This window comes from Pinus tabuliformis, chromosome 7 (assembly GCF_031772625.1).
Source record: "Pinus tabuliformis cultivar Carrire ecotype Pingquan chromosome 7, CPIR1, whole genome shotgun sequence".
Taxonomy (NCBI): domain Eukaryota; kingdom Viridiplantae; phylum Streptophyta; class Pinopsida; order Pinales; family Pinaceae; genus Pinus; species Pinus tabuliformis.
In genome coordinates, this window is record NC_142293.1 from 1861104882 (window position 1) to 1861127883 (window position 23002).

Genomic DNA, 23002 nt, shown 5'->3' on the forward strand with positions numbered 1-23002 from the left:
TATATTAACATCTATATCCAAATGTACTTTCTACTTTAAACAATAAATTTAATAGGAACCATAAATTTTTTAGAATTCTAAAAAAAAGTGTGTTACCATAACTACTTGGACCAAAAAAAATCTATAAAAACTGTTAAACCATGACTAGTTCCGCCAAAAAGTCATAAAAGCACTTCATTTGCTCTGATGTGACTTAAGGCTGGATCTCCACTCAAAGCTTGGTCTAGCTTTTGCTAAATTATAAGATTTTATATATTTAGTATGCAAGTTGCTAGATATACTCTCCTTGTTATACTGAAGTCATAGAAATTAATTCTAAACCTCCGATAAATTAATTAAGAGATTATAAATTCATTATAATATATATATATATATAAATATAAATAATTAAACCTATGACTATATCCAGGACGACCCCATATATTTATAACTTTGTAATAATTAATCTAATATATGATTTTTTGAACTTTCAGTTTTCAACCTGCGCATTGGCTCTAGCCACCGAAATGAGAACCTGAACTGAAAATTGAGTTTCTGAATAGTCTGTTAGTTTTTTCAACTTGCCGTGGCCTTTTACATTTTTAAAATAGTTTTGAAGTACAATATTAGTAAAACTTGCATTTGACATTAGATAATAAGTTTACATATTCCACATGGGATTCTTTTCCCCACTCTAGTAACTACACATCTCAACTATTGCGTTAAGAGGAGCATAGATGCTCAAGTTTCAGAGATCAACGATGTGAATGTACACCAGAGAAGCACTTCTTGCCAACCATTAGGTCCATCAATATCGCCTATCCTATGTATCAACAGCCCAGGATTTATAACCGAAAGGCTTGGATCTTGTTTTCATTTACAGAGTGAAAACGAGGATGATATTTATGATGTAGATTGGGCTGTGATATTTCCAACAATATCCAACAATGGTATTCAATTGATGCTCTCCCTCAATCCTCATCAACTTCACGAAAAGGGAGTGGCACGGTTGTAACAGCTCTGTACTTGCCCGCATTATTCAGGTGCTCATTCTCCAACCTGGATACATAACAATTCCCGTTAGTCTGTCATGCTTTATCACACTGCAGAAGACTCGAATAAAAATTGTTGTAAAAGTTACTGTGAGACTATAAATATTAATTACTCGAAAATAAATTAATGATTGGTTTATTGGCTCTCTATTTTTTCTATTACATATAATTTTATTGTCATTTTATTTCATAGAAAAAAATCTAAAACAATAAACTAATCATTAATTTACTAAAAACTAATCATTAATTTACTATGTGATAATTAATATCTGCCTTAAAAAAGAGATTATATATATATATATATATTAAACAATAAAAGAAAAACAGTTACCTGTAAAAATTCCAGTGTCCCCTCCGAATGACTTCAAGTGAAGCTAGCAAGAAGCCTGCGACATGTTCATCATTAATCCCAAAAAGGGAGGGCAGAATAGTCTGTAACCATGCGAGTCTAAGTACTAAATTTAGTGCCTGCAGCAAAAGTTCAATTTCACGATGTTAAAAACCTTTGATGTCGAATTGATTGCAACCACAGAAACGAGATATTATAAGGAAATGTGCGTTCATGTGTATAACGTTAATGGGAAAAGGGAAAACCAACTTTAAGGAACCTAACTAAATAAATAAATAAATAATAATAAAAAAATCTTCCATCCCATGTTTAAACACATTAAGCATCGCCTAAGTTTATATACTAATAAAATAAATTTAAAAGGATGGATAAATTTTATACATCACTTTAGCATAAATTAATTTTTACCTCTCACTAGGTATAATACTAATATTTATCAAGGTTCATAATTTTAAATAACTTTTAAATGGATATATTGTTAAAATATTCTTTATGATTAATTATGTTCAAATCTTTCAAATATAATTACATCTATAACAATATTGATATAGATGTATATATTCAAATCTTTGAAATTAATCACACCTATAAAAACACTGATATTTGCTAGAAATGGCAATTAGAATGCTCTTCATAAGAAGGAAATTGCATATGAATAACGATTAAAAATGGTGTTCTGACGAGAGAGGAGATCAGGAAATTTTCCTCTATCAAAAAATCTCCAAGTCAAGTAACATTAAATAAATTTGATTAAGATGGGATCAATGTTTTAATAATAATTCAGATAAAGGGGGATGTCCACGAGTGGAGGCATGAGGCTTGAGATTTGCAAATTTTTTTAATCATGGAAATGCACATTTTTTTTTGCCAATTTTTTCATTTTAACATTTTTATTAGCATTTTTTTCAATTGAAGAAGGATTGGATTTTGAGACTTGTTTTTTTTTCAAACGAAAAAAATCAGATCTCGAGATTTCTAAAGACTAAACTTAAACTTCCACACATTGCACCATACCCTTGAAATTAATACTTAATATACTACTAAAAAAATTAGACCTCAAAACCTATAAAGACCAAACCTGCACACATTGAACCACAACCTAGGGATTAATACTTAATATAGTGGATGTTAAAAGAGCTTTAGCCATATTCTCCAGCTTTAGTCATATTGTCCCGTTGGCAATTTGAAGAAAACTGGACCCATATGTTATTAGAATTACCCTTTACAAATGATTGATGGACGCATACCATGGCCAAGAAGTAAATGATCTTGTGTTTAAGAATCAGCTCATCTCTCAGCCAAGGATTTCGTGAATGACGTTGGAGGAGTCCCCAGTCCTTAACAAAGTCCCAATACAGTTGATATATAGTTGCAATAGTGGAAGTGATCACAACCATCGCCAGCCATCCGGCTGTGTGTTGCCTGTCATGCGTCAGCCTGTCATGCGTCAGTCGTGCTCCAGCTGCTACCATGGCGGACACATACTTTCCCAAATTGGCTATATGATTTATATCTCCTTCATCAAACCATCGCCTCGCACACTGCGTATAATAAATTTGAAAATTTGATGAGTCTCACCATAAATGCACAACGCTCAATAATACATCGATTTAGCAAATTCTGATTTGGATTTTTCACCTACATCATACTCTTAATCTCTCTCTCCAATAAAAATATTTTGATTTTTCACATATATCTTAATCTTAATCTGGCTCTCCAATTAAAACCATCAGTCATTAGATTACAAATTTTAAGAATATTTCAAAATCTAATAAATAAAGATTAAGACATTATTTAACTTTTGAATTCAACTCTCAAATAATATATGATAATGTATAAAAAATCTACTTACAATTAATAAATTTAAGCGAATTACGATCTCGTTCAACGGGCAAGGAACATAAAATACCTGCATAGCTCGCCAGTAGTATGGAAGAAACGAGACAACGTATAGTAAGTCTGTGTAATTTTTATTATCTGTGCAACTATGAGAGTTCGAGTTCCCTTTATAACTTCCACTAACGTAATAACATGTTACATATTCCAACTGCCTTAGCAACGGAACCTGCAAAACCAAACCAATGCATATTAGTGCAGCTTACACTACATGAACTCTCTTATAGAAAGCACCCATATTTATCTAGATTTGGGAAATATTTTGTTTTTTATTGGACAGAAGCTTAGTTAAACAATTAACATTAAAACATTCTCAAATTTTGCAATCCAATTATTAAATTCATCAACCAATTAAAAGCAATATTAAGAAAGAATATAATTTCATAAAAAAATTAAGAAAAACATTAATCACCATGGAAATGTCCAGCCAAGAACCAGGACCGTAAAGATTAAAATTATGATAGGTCACAATAACTCAGAATGCAAAAATTAAAATTATGATATGTCAGTCTTTAAAATGATCCATGATCATAAGGGCATCTTTATCTGAATTAAGGCTTTTGGCCAAATTTCAAAATCTTACTAAAGAAGTTAGGTCAAACAACAAAGTTTATTTTGAGATTTTGAAATATTCCAAAATCTATATTGAAGGATTACCATAGTCATTGTAAATTAGGGTAATTGGAAAGGTACTGCAAAGTCAAGATATCATGAGTTTACAATTGGGTTAAATCATCCATGATTCTGTTCATTTTTTCAGTAGAGTAAAGCTGTGCATAATGTAAGGATGGTATTTTAATATCTTCGTATTGAAAACTCACCTGACTAGTTAGTTGATCAGCCATGAAAAAGTCCACCATCACCACCTGCATTCATGATAAAAGTGAACGCCACTTATAAACGTATGCAGAGCTTTACAAACCTTGGTAACTATCTGTGAAGAAACAATTTGTGCATGTTGGTATCAAATGCAAAATATGCGTACCTTATAGAAGGGCGATAGGACAATGTTACGTAGAACTCGAAGGAAAGTAAATCTTGTTGACCTATAAATAATGTTCAGTGGACATAGTAGTACTACCACGGAGGCCTGACAATTTCCGGAGAAATGTTTGTGAAGATTTAAGTAACTGATTGTCAGCAAAGACAGTGCTGTGCTTTTCAAATTCAAACATTAATAGATCATGGGAAAGCCATTTAATATTTCTAAGGGGGAGCTTAGTTACCAGTAACAAGAGACCAGGAATAGTATCAACTTGAACAGAGGAAACCCCTTTTCCTCTCAGGGCCAGCTGGGCAACCATACAACCCGCTACTATTGTCATAAAAGTTGTACAAATCAAAAATACATCCTGGTATTTAAGCTCTCTTTTTCGCGCAAATTCGAAGATGAATATATAGTTGATTCGATGCCTTTTCCACATGACTATATTACATCCGTACAAGAATATGTGCAAATTGATCAAGCTGTAAGCAAACCCAAAGCATTTATTCCAATTATGGTTAGTCTCATGTGGAGAGAGTACTGACATGACACTGAAATTTTAGTGATATACCAGGCACGTCTACTTTTAAAAAAAGTATGAATAATGCTTAAAGGAGCTGTCTAGTCGTGCTAGAGTAAGGCTGAAAACATGTAAAACTTGAACCACGGAGAAGAATCAAACCTGAAAACTTGGTAACTAGTTGTCATGTTACTCAAAAGATATCGTTTATCTAAATGGGCCATGATTATGTACCCTACAGACAAAGCTAAGAAGCATCCCGTGAAAAGCCCTGCAAAATGTGGAAATTAAAAATTATGTTGGTGTCCTTTCATAAAAGTGATAGAATATAATATATCAGAATCATTTTATTCTCGCAGAGAGATTGTGGTATCTATAAATTATTAAAAGCATTTATATTTTATATTTAGTTATTTTTTTTTTTTAAGAATATTCTTAATATTTTTTTTAATTATAATAAATTCATGGACTAAATGTTTTATAGGTTAAATTAATGATAAATTTGAATACCTTAAAATCTTATCAATAAATAAAGGATACATAGTAGCTAGTATCTTCTTCTTAGCTTAATAATAACTTAATAAAACAAAGGAGTAACAAAGGAAAAGAGTTCATCAACAAAAAGTTTCAGGCATCTCCTGTATATTGCAAGATGTTTCTCATTTCTTTGGGTGCATGGAAGATGTGAATGCATAGGACTAATAAAACAACTAATAAAATATTATATTGTTGAATGTCATCACCAAAAATATGATTAACTAATATTGTTTATATTAAAATACATATATCTATATGTGTATGTTTTATTTTTATTAATATATACTTGTCTATAATTGAATTTATTAAAATATAATTTTAATATAATAATAAGTCACTTTAAATTGAAAATATTGTGAAATCTTATAATTCATGAAAATAGAAATAATAAAAAAATAAAAAAAATAAAAATAAAAATAAAAATAAAAATGAAATAAAATTAAAAACAAATAATTAGTAACTAATAGAAATGGAAGTTTCTAAACAACCCATAATAAGACCTCAACCAATCACCTTACAAATAAATAAATTTCAATAATAATAAAAAATTAATAAAAATTGAATTGCTAATGTTAAACTATGGATAGGTGTCATAAAATTTTGGTCAAAGGCAAACTAATACAGAGTCAAAGGAAAAACTGAAAGGGCTACATAATAGCTAGTACTTGCAACTTAGTTTAAATATAGCTTAATTAAACTAAAAAATGATAAAGACAAAAATTTCATCCCAAAAATAAAACAACTAATAAAATATTGTATTTTGAATGTTATCATCACCATAAAATATTAACACACACATATATATATGATTTTTCTTTTTTTATTAACATATATAATTTTATAATTAAATTTATTGAAATATCTTTCTGATATAACAATAATTGATCTTAAATTGAAAAAAAGTATTATAATTCATGAAAATGTAAATAATACAAAAACAAAAGAATGCATAATAAGGCTCAACCAATCATTTTACAGATAAATAAATTTAAATAATAATAAAAATTAACAAAAAAAAATTCCAATATTAAAAAATGATAAGCAGCAAATTTTTTTAATTACAAATAAATTAATAGACAGTCAGAAACAAAACTGAATGAATAATACCAAACATACCCATTATAATAATATTAAACAATAGATAAAATTCAAGTTTTAAACTAAATCACCCAAATATTTCTAACCCAGCTTCACTGAAATGATATCAAATAAACTTTTATTGCTGTGATGAAATTGAATTCGCGTTTTGAACTAAATCACCCTTAATATAACTATCCATAAGAATATAAGTATTTCTAGCCCAGCTTCACTGAAATGATATCAAGTAAACTATCCATAAGAATATAAGTATTTCTAGCCCAGCTTCACTGAAATGATATCAAGTAAACTTCTATTGCTCTGATCAAATTGATAGGTTTCAAGTTTTCCTAAGGTCATGGATAATTAGAAAACCGTAAACCCCAAGTAGGCTCCAAGAAATTGTATGAAACGGACCCTTGTTGTTTTGACCCATCCAATAGGTTTCACGATTTTCTGAGATCATTCATCAAAAACCCTACGATCAAGATCGAAAAACCCTATATGGTGAAACCGGGAACATATCATAATTCCAGTTAAAACTCTGATCCTCATTGCCATCTAGATCATGCCCTCAAATGACCTATTTTTGTCTGCTATTCATCCCATGCCCTCATTTAAAATATGTATTGACTTGAACATAAACTAAAACTTTCTGGACTACAAAGTTAGAAAGATGAATTTTGATTTTGCACAAGTGTATGAGACTGTACATAAGTATTTCGTACCAATAAAGAATGTTACTGTATGGGACACTTTCGATTGTTTTGGCTTGAGATATGTCATTGCCTTTCGGCGGTCATCAGCTGCGAAATATTGAACAAACAGTTCCTCAATCTCATCGGACAGTTTTACCACCTGTACATCAGAAGACTCGTGGTCAGCGGTATGTTAAACATTAGAGCTCTCGCGGTTAAGGTCCTGGTGAAACGAAAGTTTTACAAACGTCATCGCAGCCAAAGCCTTACCCTGTCCGAGGTGTTGAAGTATGACCTCTCGACCACGTTGAAATAAATAGGTAAAATTTGCTGCTGCCCTGTTACCTGCAATGTCATCCATCTTAAACGGTCAAACAGTGAAACAAAGATATATGATTCCAAAGTTATAAATTAATTCGTATTTGCATAGGACAGCTTTGAATTAGAGACATCACTGAACTTATGTGGACTGCAGATTCTGGGATATCCCCAGAATCGGTAGAAGACATAAGGATACAGGTTCAAACATATATATTGCCAAAAATCAATTAAGGTTGCACAGATTATTGTAATATTTCTAAACAATTTTAAATTAATGCAACTAATGTGGGTTTATTGGAGGTTTTGGGAATATTCTCTAATCTAATAGTGGAAAAAAAACCAATTAAATAAATGAAGTTTTTCTTCTCCATAAAATTCTAGAATATTCTGCAATAAACATAAATATAGCTGTTTTGGTACAAGGAGTTGAAGATCATAAAATAATTTCAATATTCTACAATAAACATAAATTTAGCTGTTTTGGTAATAAGGAGTTTAACATCATAAAATAATTTTGAAACATAAATGTGAACTATCATCACTTTTTCCACTGTATCAGACTTTCTATTATTCAAAATTAGTTGAATTAAAATTAGTTGAATTAGATTAAGAAATTAGAAAATATTCTAATTAGCTATAACTATGTTATGAAATATTATATAAACTATATTTAACTTATTAACACTGTGATGGTATCTTTCAACCACCAATGCTAATGGTATTAACCACTGGGAAGAACGTTGTTGCCTTATCACAATCACATGTTATGTTATGGTTGGAATGTCACGTTCCACCGGATCGAATAAATCCGAATGCTGCTGACATAATATTCACGAGAATGAACAACTGCTTACAGTTTCTGAAGTGAAAAATGGAATAAAGGAGTCCGCTTGTACAGACTAGGCATCAGTTCCACTTACTCCAAAAGTAGCACAAAGTGCAAAGAGAATCTATGTTCCTCTCTCTAGCGAGAAAAGCAACTTGTTTGGAGTTGGACATGATATTGTTCGTCTCTCCGTTCCACGACTATCGAAAAGCACAGGAGGAGGATTTTAAAAGTACGATCTACATTCTCTTAATATTCTTGATGGAACAGTACGAGGGTAATTTAGACTGCAAATAGGCTTCTATAGCTTACGAATTCGGTCAACAACAATTAAACTTTATTCCTGGTTGGTTCCTTTAATTTTAATTGTAAAAAGTACGATCTACAATTCTCTTAATATTCTTGATGGAATAGCACGAGTGTAATTTAGACTTAAAACAGGCTTCTATAGCTTACGAATTTGTGCAACAACTAAACTTTATTCCTGGTTGGTTCTTTTAATTTTAATTGTAGGGGTCAAGTGTGACATCAGGATTGAGCATTTGAAGATGCTCAGAATTATATTAAATTGTTAAATGCTATTTAAGATTTAAACCTCTAATTTAATAACAGTAAAGAAAAATTAAGATTTATGTGATTTTTCATTAGATAAGGTTAGGTTAGAGTATGTTCTAGAATTGTTTTTGTTTATTTGAGAGATAATTAAAAAAAATTGATTAACTACATAAGATTCCGAGAAATCTGGTCAATGAAATTTTATTAATCACCCACACTGTCAATGAAAATTGATTAATCACCTACACTGTTAATTACAGGTGATCTTATTTTAGTTAAATAAATAATAAATGATCTTATTTTAGTTAAATAAATAATAAATCAACCTATTAATAATAGCTAATAATAACTATCCCAACTATTAATTTAAGTTATATAAAAAATTTCCACTTTAATAAAATAATGATTCTCACTGATTCTCACTCTACAATACAGCACATCCCATCCGACCACACTGACTGATTGTGAACAATCACAAATATAAAATGTTCCAATTTCACTCTATAATTACCTATGAATACAGCACATCCCATCAGACCACACTGACTGATTGTGAACAATCACAAATATAAAATGTTCCAATTTCTCTCTATAATTACCTATGAATGTTCTTTCGTCCACCGCAAGTTATGTTGCTGAACTAGTCAATAGTTTAACGGCATTTTCCATCATAGCCAGCCATCTGCTTTTCACTAACTTTTATTATTCAAAATTAAGTTGCAGGCTAATGGTGAAATTTCGTTCGAAAAGCCATCTGCTTTTACTAATTTCTATTAAAAATTTTAATTGCGAAATAGTTTGGTCAAGGTAAAGTTCGACAAGTATCGATCGATTAGACATTTTTCTTTATTCTCGCTTTCTCCCACTAGTATCGAATCTCGATTGATTAGACATTTTTCTTTATTCTTGCTTTCTATTTTCATTGAGCTTTTTGAATTATCGAATAAGGTAAACCTACAGTTCTATAATATAGCATAAAAGTTTCAATTTTCAGTTGTGTAACTTTCACTGTTCAAGTTCACTGTGGCGAGCACTAAAGTCGCTTGTATATACGTGGCACAGATAACCCTTTCTTACAAACAGAGGGAGGTGTATATACGCATCTTTGATACATTGCTGCTGATGCATATTGTTTTCTTGGTTTATCTGCATACTCTACGCTTACGGTGAAGTAGAATAGAAAGTTTCGAAGTGGAGGTTATACGGGAGATCGTTTAGATGGGGATCTAGGGTTGGAATTTGAAACAGATGTTATCGTAAAATTTATTTTTATAATATCTGTTTCAAAGTTATTGAATAACTGATAGCTTAGAAAGTTGGTCGTTAAATTGCCCAACACAAACAATTTACGTATCAAATCCCACCTCTAAGTAAAACCATCAGATTCTACTTCTAAATAAAATTATAGGGAGATAATTTTGTATCTACTCAACTTATGGTATTGGTTCTGCCTAATAGAGTTGGTAATACTATAACTTTTACCCAACACAAACAATTTACGTATCAAATCCCACCTCTAAGTAAAACCATCAAATTCTATTTCTAAATAAAACTATAGGGAGATAATTTTCTATCTACTCAACTTAATATTGGTTTTACCTAATAAAATTGGTTATACTATAACTTTTACCGAACCCAAACAATTTATTCATCAAATTTCATCTCTAAATAAAAGTACAAAGGTGATATTTTTGTGTTTACCGCTCAATGAAATTAGTTATACTATAAATTCAACCTTACATGGTAAAGATAACTTAACACATTAACTTTATACTCTAAAACTCAAAAAAAACATAGACGCTCCTAATATTGAAGTCAACTTTATATTATTATGTTAACGTGATATATATTTTTGTGTCTACTCAACCTATAATATGAATATTACCAACTAATATTAGTTATACTATAATTTCAGCTTTATAAGTTCTTCGTAAGGTCATACTTTATATGATAAAACTAACCTAACACATTGACTTTATACTATAAAACTCATAGAAAACATTGATGTTACTCATATTGAAGTCAACTTTATATTATATTATTATGGTAACATGATATATTGATGTTAGTCATAGTTTAATTTTTATTTTTTGTAATATTTGGAAATATTTTTAAATTCCAAAAACCATCCATATTTCTCGTCACTTAGATTTAAATATATTGTCAAAATCTACAATCGCAATCGCAATAAAGATATCCTATTACCGCTTAAAATTTAACTATTTTATCCAAACACATAAATTTCTTGCTATTTCAATGTTAACCAACTGAATTACACTACTCAATACATAAATCTCCTGCTATTTCAATGTTAACCAACTGAACTACACTACTCAATACATAAATCTCCTTCTGTTATGGTATTTAGATATTAGAATGTTTAAGTAAATGTTACAGTATACATATTATCATATAGTATTCAGTTGTTAGAATGTATAAGTAAATGAAAATGGGGTTTGTGAAAAGTCAGTTACCTTGTCAAATTTCTTCAAGATCTTCTCAAATGCTAGCATGTTCAACGATCTGCATCATGAGAAAGTGACAGTGAAATTCATTTTATATAAATGGGCGAACGTATTTCAAAGAGAATAAATTCTATCTCGATGAAAGTTGACAAAGGAAAAAGGTAAAGTTGGAACACATCTAAATAGAAAATAGTACTAAGTTAGATCAAATTCCATGAACTGATCCATTTTAGTAATTGAATGAGAATTCCAAATGTTGGTATGAATTTAGTTTAGTATAGTATACCTGTAAGTATTGAGGAAACCTAGCCCACGATATAGCTCCACTAAAGCTCCGCGGATCAATTTTTCGGCACGGTGAAGATTCTTCTTGTTAAGCATAAAGCGATTCCCTTCTGGCGTGTCTTTGTTTTGCTGGTTCATCAAATCGTCCCACAGAACATGCGTGAGTGCCGAGAACGTCCGGGTAAGTGTGGTGAGGGGAATGTCCATCCTCATGCTTCGACCGTGTGAGCTAAAACTGCGACTTCTAGGGTTAGACTTGATCTTGCTCAGGTGTTTATCGCCGTTTTTCTTGGATCTTATTCCATCCATAGACCGTCTCTTGGGTGATTCAACCAATCTTGCGACGTTATTCTCAAAACCAATGATACCTTCCTCCTCTAGTTGCGCCGTTTCCTGCTTGTCCTCAAGATCACCATCCTCCGCAGGCTCACGGATGCTATCTGTTCAGCCAGAGGAGATTAAACCCATTAATTCAAGGAGAATATTCAAATGTTAATTGAAGGCTGCAAGAAATTAAGACTGCCACTCGGTGAAAACATCAAGGCCTTTAGAAATTAAGGCAACTGATTACCATAACAGGTGACTGCGTGCTTTAAGCAACTGCCACGATCTCATACCTCGGGGTGCAATTGCTTCCAATTGCCTACAGGAAACCCGGTAACGCTAAATGTGATATTGTTCAAGCACAACATATATGTGATCTTATTACCTTTTAAATGTTGGATTTTCACACTCAATTGATTATGAATGGTTCATGTGGATTAACAGTCATGCTGGACCATTTGAAAAAGTAATGATAATGGTTTGGACCATTTGAAAAAGTAATGATAATGATTTGGAAGTTTACTAATGCAACAAGTTTTGGTGTAATAAAAAACTTAATATAGTATCAGAGCATTAGCCCAAATTTAATTCCCTGAAAAAAACTTAACATAGTATCACAGCCTTCCTTGACCCAAATTGGATTCCTCTAAGGAACCACCACAGTAAAACCACTTAAAAAATAATAAATCTGAGATTTCAGTGCAGAAGCATTGAAAAAAGGAAAAGCAACAGCATTTTATCAAAGAAAAACATGATTTGATCAGAATACTACAAAAATGAGAATTGCAATGGTCCTCAGTTGCATCTCCTATCTTAAGAAGAGAATATAACTAGCTTAAGCCCATAAAACGCCAATAAATTCCCACTGGCGACCTAATCCTAGAAGGATCTCTTAATTATGCTGAAATCTCAGATTTCAGTGCAGAAGCATTCAAAAATAAAAAAGAAACGCAACTGCATTTTATCAAAGAAAAAGATGATATTCTCACAGGAATACAAAAATAACCAATTGCATTGGTGATCAATTCCATCAACTTAGGAAGAGAATATAACTCGCTTAAGCAGATCAAATCGAAGGGTCATTATCGCGTGAAAATAAAGTAATTCATTTGGTAGGCATATGTTAAGCAGCATACATGATCCTTTGCCTGAAACGGGCTTAATATTTTTAACTGGTTTTTCCCAATTGCCAATCAGCAACCATGAATAACTGATTTATTAATAATGTGTAATTCTTCTAATAGTTAATATGAAGTTTATACATGAATAAAAAAAAGTATTGCAATACAAGTTATGAATAAAATATTTAAATGTTCATAATTTAATATGAAGTTTATTTAAAATATATTGATAAGAGATAAAAAATATTTCATTATAAGTTATGAATAAACTATTCAAATGATGATATTTTATTTCAGATGGAATTGATCTTTAGTGTGTACATATATTAAGAATAAGTGTAGAATTATTTTAACTGAACATAGAAGAATTAATTCATTTGAAATCAAAGATTGAAAAAATTCGAAAAAAAATTACAATTTACAATTTTATAGATCTAAATCTGTCAAAATTTATAATAAATCCAAAATTGAAATATCTTTTAAATATTAATGAATAATATTCATGCTGTACATCCTAACTCCCAGCTCCTAGAATGCATATCAATGTAGACAGTCATGGATGAAAATTAATGGGTAATCCTGCTGTACATCCTAACTCCCAGCTCCTAGAATGCATATTAAAGTAGGCATTCATGGATTAAGTGAGATACATATTAGTTACAGTAAGAAATTTTAGTGCAAAATTAATCTGGAAATGGTTCATTTGAATAGATTGAAACAATCTATAAATATAAACGGAAAAAACGTTGATAAAAGAATAACTTCTTTTATTCATGAGTTGAGGAGTTTGGATGAATATGAATACCATCTCTGCAGTCATCCGTTGAAGCGACAGAATGCGTGGAATTATTCTCACTTTCACCGCCCTGAGATGATTGTTTCTCCTTTGGTTCTGTGAGAGAAGCTTTCAAACCCTTCAAAATTTGCAGCTGTTCCTTCAACGCATCCCCTCTTTCAAGGAACTCCTTTTCTTTAGTTCTATAGAACTGATTCACCTTACTCAACTGGGTGTCCAGCGTCGAAAAGAACACCTGTGCTGCATCCCTCTGGTCGAACTGGCCCTTAATCACCTCTGTCTCGTACACATCCTCTTCGGGCTTACGTACCTGCCTCAACAAACAACAACATTCATTGCATCCACCATTAACCAGATATAAACCATATTAAATTTAACAAGATTTATTTTTTTCTTTTAATCAATTACATTAGATGATTCAAAACATTGATAAGACAAAATCTCAATCTGATGACAAATTTTCAATCTTCATCAAAATCCCAAAATCTCAATCCGATGGATTTGAAGAAGAATTTCTAAATATTTGTATTCATATAAGCCTTAATTAAAAGATTGAGAAAAGATGGAAATTATAAGCAAAATTCATTGCATCCATCATTAACCCAACTTAACAAATTTTCGTAATAGATCTATCTTTCTTCTGATCAAATCACACATTATATGATTCTAAACATTGACCAGAAAAAAAATCTCAATGTGATAAATTCTAAGAGGAATTTATATATATTCACAGAAGCAAACTAAAGCAAGATGGAAATTACTGTAAATCTTGGAGATATGAAAAGCAAGTTATAAACAATATTAAACACGATCTAATAACTCAAACTCATTTTAATTTTACACCCCCTAATACATTTTTATCTTTTCACACATTTAAAACATTTTAATTTTACAGAATTATATGTATATGAATGTAGTAGTTCAATTCGTAATAGCTATATTTATATATATATGAATGTAGTAGTTCAATATGTAATAGCTATATTATGAAATATTAGTTAAATTATGAAATTCAAGTTTCAAATCAGCGAACAAAAAAATATATACCTGAATGAGTTTTGGCTCGAGATCACGACCGAGGCAATGGCAAGCTTTCTTCTTGATAAACTTAGTCATACGCGAGAAACGCTCAAAATTAAAGAGACCGGGACCATGAGCTTCATCGGCGCGCTCTGCAGCCTGCTGCCTCTGCCTTTGAATCTTCTTTATTTCTTTCTTCAATTGCCGATAGTCCACGAAAGCATCCTTCCACTCTGGGACCAGCTGAGCCTCAAACTGCTTCGAGAATTTCACCATTTTTGCAGGGAGACAATCGACAGGAGCACTGTGTTACCAGTCCTGTCGTGCGTATCAAAATCAATTCGCAGAGCCAACCGGTTGGACACCAGAAACTGACTTGAATTTCCTCAGTGGGGATACCAATATCAATATGGGTACAGGAGTTGGAGGAAAACGACGAAACTGGCTTCTATCACACAGAGGGGTCGACAATTATTTATGCAAAAAGTTGCCCCTTGCTCGCTTATTGAGGATGCTGGCTAATTGGCTACTTGTAGGAATGGAATGGGGCAATTGATTGATAATGTCCCAACCAAAAGCTGCCATTCTGCACGCAATTAATTCTTCCTAACTAAGCATATAATAGTGGATCTACCTATTCCATTAAGGCGGAAAGCTACTGTAAATGCCACTTATCCCATCCCAAAATCGTGTTAAAATCGACTGAAATCTCCATGGCAAGGAATTTGCCTCAGATATTCTACAAAATGCTGGTTCGATGGGCCATCCCTTATCCCATTGGCAAAAAAATTTCTTTTCTTTAATAAATAAATCTTACAGTTCGAACTTCTCCACTACCCCCTGATCGAATAATCGCACAACCTCCACTAACCAGCTCATTCCCCCACTCAACTCGGCATGTCGTTCCCGTTTCTGTCCAGAAATTCCAAAGTACCACCACTCGCATTGCCACGCCGATGATTTGAATATTTACATCTTTCGATCACGACAGAATATTTCATAAATCTAACACCCTTTTGATTTTTTATATATAAAAACCAATCTCGCCATTAGAATTCCCGTTCTTTAGCTTTAGTCTCTTATAATTATATATAGATATGCAAATTTATCAACAACGTCAGTGAATAACCCATGATATTACGAGAGCAGACTGACAATATTCGCGGCATATGGGGGCCTTGAAAATAAGGAAGGAATGAGAATGCACTTTTGAGCCGGCCATAAAGCCTAGACTAAACCGACAACGTGAAGAAACCACGACAAAAACCAGTAATATCCCATCCTTGCTTAAGGTGTAAGTTAATTTTTGGAAGGGTCTTATCTTGTAAAAACATTTTGCTTTGCGATAGGTCACTGTACAAGTTGGACAAAAGGCAGAGACTGCATTATCTCTTTTCTACCCTTGGTACCTTCTTTGCTTCCCATAATATTTGTAAAATATTCTTTTCATCAATGGACAGTTTATTCCTTTTACCTCGTTACAGAAACTCACTTTAATAATATACAAGATTCCACACATATAAATTTCATTAATTCATTAAATATTTAAATCATTATTGGTTTAAATAAATTATCATAAACCATTTTTATATATAAAGAAAAAGTGTGGATTCAATGTGTTATCATAAAGTGTGTTTAATTTTTCTTAATATGTATATAACATCTTTTTCCTAATATATATATAAAACAAAAGAAAAATGTTGAAAATTATAATAAAACTTTATACCCAATTTAAAATCTTCTAGAAACATTTGTATGTAAATATGTATATATATAAGAAGGGTATTGATTCAATGTTGAAAATGAAGTGAGAGCATCTCATAAACATCACATTATTTGAGCATAATGATAGGTATTCAATATAGGCTTATGCAAATTAGAAAGCATAATGATAGGTATTTAATATAGGCTCATGCAAATTAGAAAGCATTTTTCTGCATGTCAATCTTTTACAACTATATTATCTTTGGTTCCTAATTTATATTATAAAATTAAGGATTAGTTTTATTAGTAGCCTTTTAATATTAATATACAAGGTTTAGGGTGTTTCTTTAGTAGAGATAACACTATATACATTAAGTTCCAAAGCATAATCACATACTTTCACATCCTACATGTACCCATCACAACAATCTACCTCCAATGACAAATATATGCCTACATCATCCCTCTTTGCATTTGTCAATGCAATAGCCTACATCACCCCTTGTTGTATTTGTGGATACATACATGCCAAGATTAGTTTGTGACACACCATAAGAATAAGCAGTTCCCGTCATCAATTAAAGAATCAAGTATCTTTTTTTTATCTTCCCTTACACTAGTAAAGAGGGAAAATTTTGAGAGGCTCCCTAAATTTATATTATAATAAATGGGCGGATCTCCATGATACATTGGAAAAATGGAAGACTATTTTATTAATTATATAATATGTATATATAATTTTTTTGGTGAATCTCTCACCATATTATATTATCTTGTAAAATCATGGTGAATCTCTCACTAGATTATATTATCTTGTAAAATCATGGTGAATCACTAAGAAATCCAAGGGTTGTTGTAGTCGCTCTTTAGAAAATATCTACAATAAGCCTCTATAAAAGGAATAAGTCACAACCATATTCAAAGCCTAACAATTTGGTGTGGTTGAGAGTAAAAATGCTCTCAAGCTGCCTAGATATGAGAAACATTACAAATGAAAAAGAAAATAATAATAATATAATATCCAAGTGGAAACCTCATTAATGCACTTGGGATAGACATTTTGCTGAAAACCACCATGGAGGTAACCTTAAGTCTACAATAAATGAATTCCTCCTCGTGAAAACCATATTAGGATCAATGGGTAAGGCACTAGTGAAAACCAAAAATGGCAACAATAGCTTGACAGGAAAAATGAAAAAACAAAGGAAAAAAGGAGGAAAAAGAAAACTTTTGGTTCATAAGTGTTTTCAAGTACACAGGCACTAAATATGACTAGCAATAGGTTAATGAAGATCTCAAACTAGATTGAGAAACAAAGCATTCCAAGATACCTACACCAATAAAAAAATTGGAAGGATTAATGTATCTATACAAAAATCATCACAACAAATAAACATTGTACATCCTATTGCAAGTTCTATTTGCAAGAATCATCATCATCATCTTCATACTCCATGTCTTATCCTCCATTTCACACTTTCTCTATATACTCCATTTCATCATCCTCTTTATTATTGATGCACCATACTAATTGTAGCAAGCACCATTTCCAAGTCCCATTAGCATTTTTCATATTCACCATATTTCTTGCAAAATGATTGTATGTTTCCATTACAAAACAAAGTGCTCTTACTATTGTCATGGAAAATCATACAATGCAATTTCTTCCATTGTTGAAGGTTATACATCACACAAATCATCATGGATGAAAACCTTATTCATCTATATTCAACATACTCAACCCCATGTGGTTTGCTAAGAACAACATTGATACCACCAACTCCTCCCAACACACCATCACCACTCATCTCCGTGATTGGATGTCATAGGGGAGTTCACAAATGCCTACATAAAAGGGATGGAATGAAGGGAAATAATGTCCATCATCTCAAACAAAGGTATTCAAATATGGTTATGGAAACACATGAATGTAATTATGGCCCTGTTCATGAACCTCACCCATGACTCAAGCATTACAAAATAATTTTATTTTCTTCTTTACATCAATTACATAAAATCATGATTACACATGTCATTATGAAGACCTAGTTACATATTTCAACAACATCCATATTGTCTATAGCATGTACCATGAATAACTAGAGCCATTTATAATTTCTTAGCTTTTATTAATGAAATTATTATTCAAAGCATGACCCATTCAGCCACCAATGGTTGTTTTTGGATAACATTATTACTTGTAATGTTTTTTTAATCCCACTAGTCCAACTATCTTCACATATTTATTTTAGGTTACTCCCTACCTTGTTATTAAATGCATTATAAATTATATTGCAACTCATCCTCTACTCTGATCTTAATCATTATCACTACTTACCATACAAGGTTAGGAGTGCCAACACTGTTGCACACTTTTAACAATTGCCACAATGGGAATCTACAATTGACATTTTGTGATACACTAGAAATGATTGACATAGTGTTTCTACATTCAAGATCCCATATTTGAGTTCAATTCTAGCCTATTAACTAATCTACTCAATCATTATTATTACTTACCATGATGTTTGGTTTAAACCAAACACTATTTTTTGCATCTAATATCATCCACAATGCCTCTGCAAACCTATTTTTGGTCTAAGGTTGGTTGGTTGATCAAAGAAGGCTACCTCAATGAACTATCTACCCATTGTCACCACAACAGAAGCTCACATCATTAAGCTCAAGGTGCCTTATCTAAAGTCATAAAAACAAGATAACATGATTGAGAATAAATGTCAACACACTGGAATAAAAGACCATAAAACTTTACACTAAGAATTGGATCTCGTTCAATAGAGAGCACAAAATCTCATTACTGAAGATGGAAGAAAAGAATTAACAATTTATCTTGGGCCTAAAAATTTGTATAGAAATCCCTGCAAACCTGAGATGATGAAAAGTGAACAGTTGGCCATTAATAAATGAATCCAATGTGAAATTCCAAAGCTGAGTATATCTGTGAATTTAGCTAATAAATAACCCTAATTTGCAGCTATATGTTGAAGATATGTGTATAGCAGTTGGAGAAGTACCAAATTGTTGACTTCAAAACCTACAAATCAATTGCAAATTACTTTGATAAAGCAAGAGCAGAGATGGCATTGAAAGAAGCTTCACATAGGAAAGTGAAGAAAACATGGATTTACATAAATAAGAGGTGCATCCAATAATTAACAGAGAAAACCCCTTCGGATTATTTTACAAAATATGTAGTTGATGCAACTCGTTAATTCAGTTGGCCATCAATAAGTGAACATATCCTACTATGATCACTCAATAATGAGACTAATTTTTTTATGAGAAATGAGGATTTCCAAATGTTGGCCAATTCTGAATCTTCAGTAACACTAGATCTATTGCAGCTCTTGCAACTTCAACAATATTCTGACCATTTTTAGACTGTTGAACCTCTCTGTTCAAAAACCTTTTTGCAATGATTTGTAAATCCATCTTAAAATTTGTGCCACGAGGATGTTTGTACAAGAGGGTTGTATCTATTACAACATTGTGGATAACCTTCAAATCTAAAAATTCACTCTTCAATGAGTGCCCAACAATAACAGTTTCTCTGGAAGCGAGGTTCAGTAATTCTTACAAGTAATTATGTTGACTTTCCTTTCATATACCAGGGATTATTGTTGAATTTCCTTACTTGTGATGTTAGGAAATGAACAATGCCAATAACGACACTTCTAAGGTTGTGAGCACGTCATATCTTTAACTAAGATTTCAGTGCCAACACCAGGAAATGAAAATTAGCTAGCAAACGATAACCTTCTTTTTAGATGAGAAATGCTATTTCATAGCTGGAAATTGTTTGACTCAGTAAATACTATAAAATATTTTAATTTTGTTCTTTTCATAGAGCCCTTAGCCTTAATGGTTATCTGCACCCCCTCGTGGATAAAATTTGCAACCTTAATAAATTCATTCTCAAGAAGCCCATGTGTGGTTAACACATGAGTCCTTATGCGAATACCACCAGGAACCATTATAATTTTATCACTTGAAAATGTAAGGTCTGAAAGTAAGCTATATCATCACATGGAGCAAGGAAAATCAATGAATACCCTACATCTAAATATAGAAAGAAAAAATTCATGTAACCTGGTAAAGAATTATTATGGAGTGTGATATAAGAAGCATCCAAAACATTCTCTACTCTTGCACCATTAATTCACTTTCCAAGACCAGGGAAAATTTTAAGAACCCCACCTAAATTTATATGTATAGTAAATGGGCGAATCTCCATGGTATATAGGAAAAATGGAAGGCGATTTTATCAATAATATAATATGTATATATAATTTTTTGGCGAATCTCTCACCAAGCATGGCAAATATTTTACTTAATTATAAAATATTGTAAGATCTTGGCAAGTCTTTCACTAAATAATAGGACTTTGTAAAGTCCTGATGAATCTTAGCATTGTGAACTCTTAGAGAATTTTTTGAAAAAGTATAAAACCATATATGACGAGAGCCACATGGTGGCAATATCACTGTTTTTTTTCACATTTCCACGACATGGAACTTGTTTATAAAATTATAAAAAATCCAACCAAGTCCCTTATAATATGTAGGTAAGCTTATAACAGAGTCTGATACCTGTACTATGTTTATCTTCATTCAAGTGTCATAGCTGCTATACTTAACATTGTGAATGACAACTCTCTCAGAACTCAACTCTATAGTGTAATTAAAACCTTTGGAAATGGAATCTGACAACTCTATAAAAAGGATTAGTGAAATAGAATCTTTTGTGAATGAGCCCACTAACTATCACTGCTAAACAATCAATCTAGACTATGAAGTCTTCCATCTTGATCACAATCATGCTCATGATCAAGGGAGTGCGATTACCTGGCCTGACATAATGGCCATCATAACTTCCAATAATCAACAACCACCTTGCAAGGACATCCTAGCTCATGTCTCATGAACTTTATTCATCAATCTTAACTGATATAAATCTTAGAAAGATAATACTAGAACCCTCTCCAAATTCACTGTTAATACAAGGGTAAAGGAAATTTTCTAGCTCAAGGCACTAGCCAATACCAACTTTGGTATTTGTGACCCCTTTGTGGGGATGCACCTACCCTGCCCTGTTGGGTTTCTACCTTGTAACATAGTTCAAGGATCTCAAGACTTTCCAATCTTCCTACTCCATTAGACACACTTTATATGCTATACATAGTGAATGGAAAAGAAGCATTATAGAACACACAATTTCACAAAAGGAAGAAAAATCTTAGCTAGTTCAATATCAAAATCTTAACCACTGATTAATAAAGAATAACAAGACGTGTAATGAATTGTTCCGAGTTATTTATTTACAAGCTGTAAATAATGTAGTCGAATGGAAAATATTACTTAGGCAACCCTTCAATATTTTCTACTAATATGTCTGTGCATGTACATATGAAATTAAGAGCATTGTTGAATACAAAGTTTCATTTTCTCTTGCCTCCATTTTGACAAGTCAGTGTGAAATCAGTGTCACTTTGAATCTCCTTTCCTATGTGGATGTTTTGACAAATCAATGTGAAATCAAAGTCACTTTTAATTTCCTTTCCTGCGAGGGATCACATCCACAGTTGATTAGTAAAATATAATCTACTATATATTATGTTCAAGAAACTAACTGCAATCTACAGTGGAAATGAGACCTCAATTCTTATTCTAAATTTGAATATCTCGAGACAACATAAGAGATAAAAATGCATATGGCCTTAGTAGCTAGAAAGCAATCACTCCGTCATTACAGGACCACCTACATTTCAACACTTAATCTAAATAATGGCACTAGTTGCAGTGCTTATTTGAATTAACACCAAGGAAAAGCAACAACAATGTTTCAAAGCACACTTACTGGAAAAGTTGTAACGTTCCGAGAATATTTAATGATAGCATCTGAACCTCATAGCTATCGTGGGGAAATTAGGGAACCCAAATCTTGGAAGATATCTCATACCAAATCTGAGAAAAAAATAAAAAAGGGAAAAAATCAAAATCTATAAATCAAGCAATGAATTGTTTACAAATCAAATACAATTCCTTTAACTGACAACTAAATTGTGGTGATATATTTAAATATTTAGTAAGAGGGGAACTTCAAACCATGGAATATTACCTTTGTCATTACTATCATCCCTCAGTGACTGAGATTACAAATCAATACTTATGGAAAGATTGTAAGAAATTCTGTGAAATAGTAAAGCATAACCTCTATTTTCAAGCAACAAAATCAATACATTGTTACATCAAGAGCCATAATTGATACATAATCAATGAATCAAGTCCTTTTATGGCACAGGCTTGTTTCACGACCTCTATTTTCTCAATAACAAAATCAAGACATTGTATGTGGTTATTGCCAAAAGGAAACTGTGTTCTAATTTGGAAGAGGATCTTATCAAAAGACATGGATTTATTCAAAGCTACAAAGCCTAATGGGTTACTGAAAAATAAGTTGGAATATGGGATC

The 23002-nt window shown here is 31.8% G+C and overlaps 1 protein-coding gene across 1 annotated transcript; it reads right to left on the minus strand.

Moving 5' to 3' along the window:
* Positions 1–605: 605 nt before the first annotated feature.
* LOC149255884 (phosphate transporter PHO1 homolog 1-like) lies at positions 606–15523 on the minus strand. The gene is made up of 14 exons (XM_089460588.1): positions 14834–15523; positions 13796–14096; positions 11547–11985; positions 11270–11318; positions 7364–7438; positions 7124–7253; positions 4944–5052; positions 4503–4743; positions 4262–4366; positions 4098–4142; positions 3290–3445; positions 2628–2921; positions 1363–1499; positions 606–1038 (listed from the first exon to the last, which is right to left on the minus strand). The coding sequence occupies exons 1-14, from the start codon at positions 15080–15082 to the stop codon at positions 951–953; spliced, it is 2418 nt and encodes an 805-aa protein (XP_089316714.1). The 5' UTR covers positions 15083–15523; the 3' UTR covers positions 606–950.
* Positions 15524–23002: the final 7479 nt, after the last annotated feature.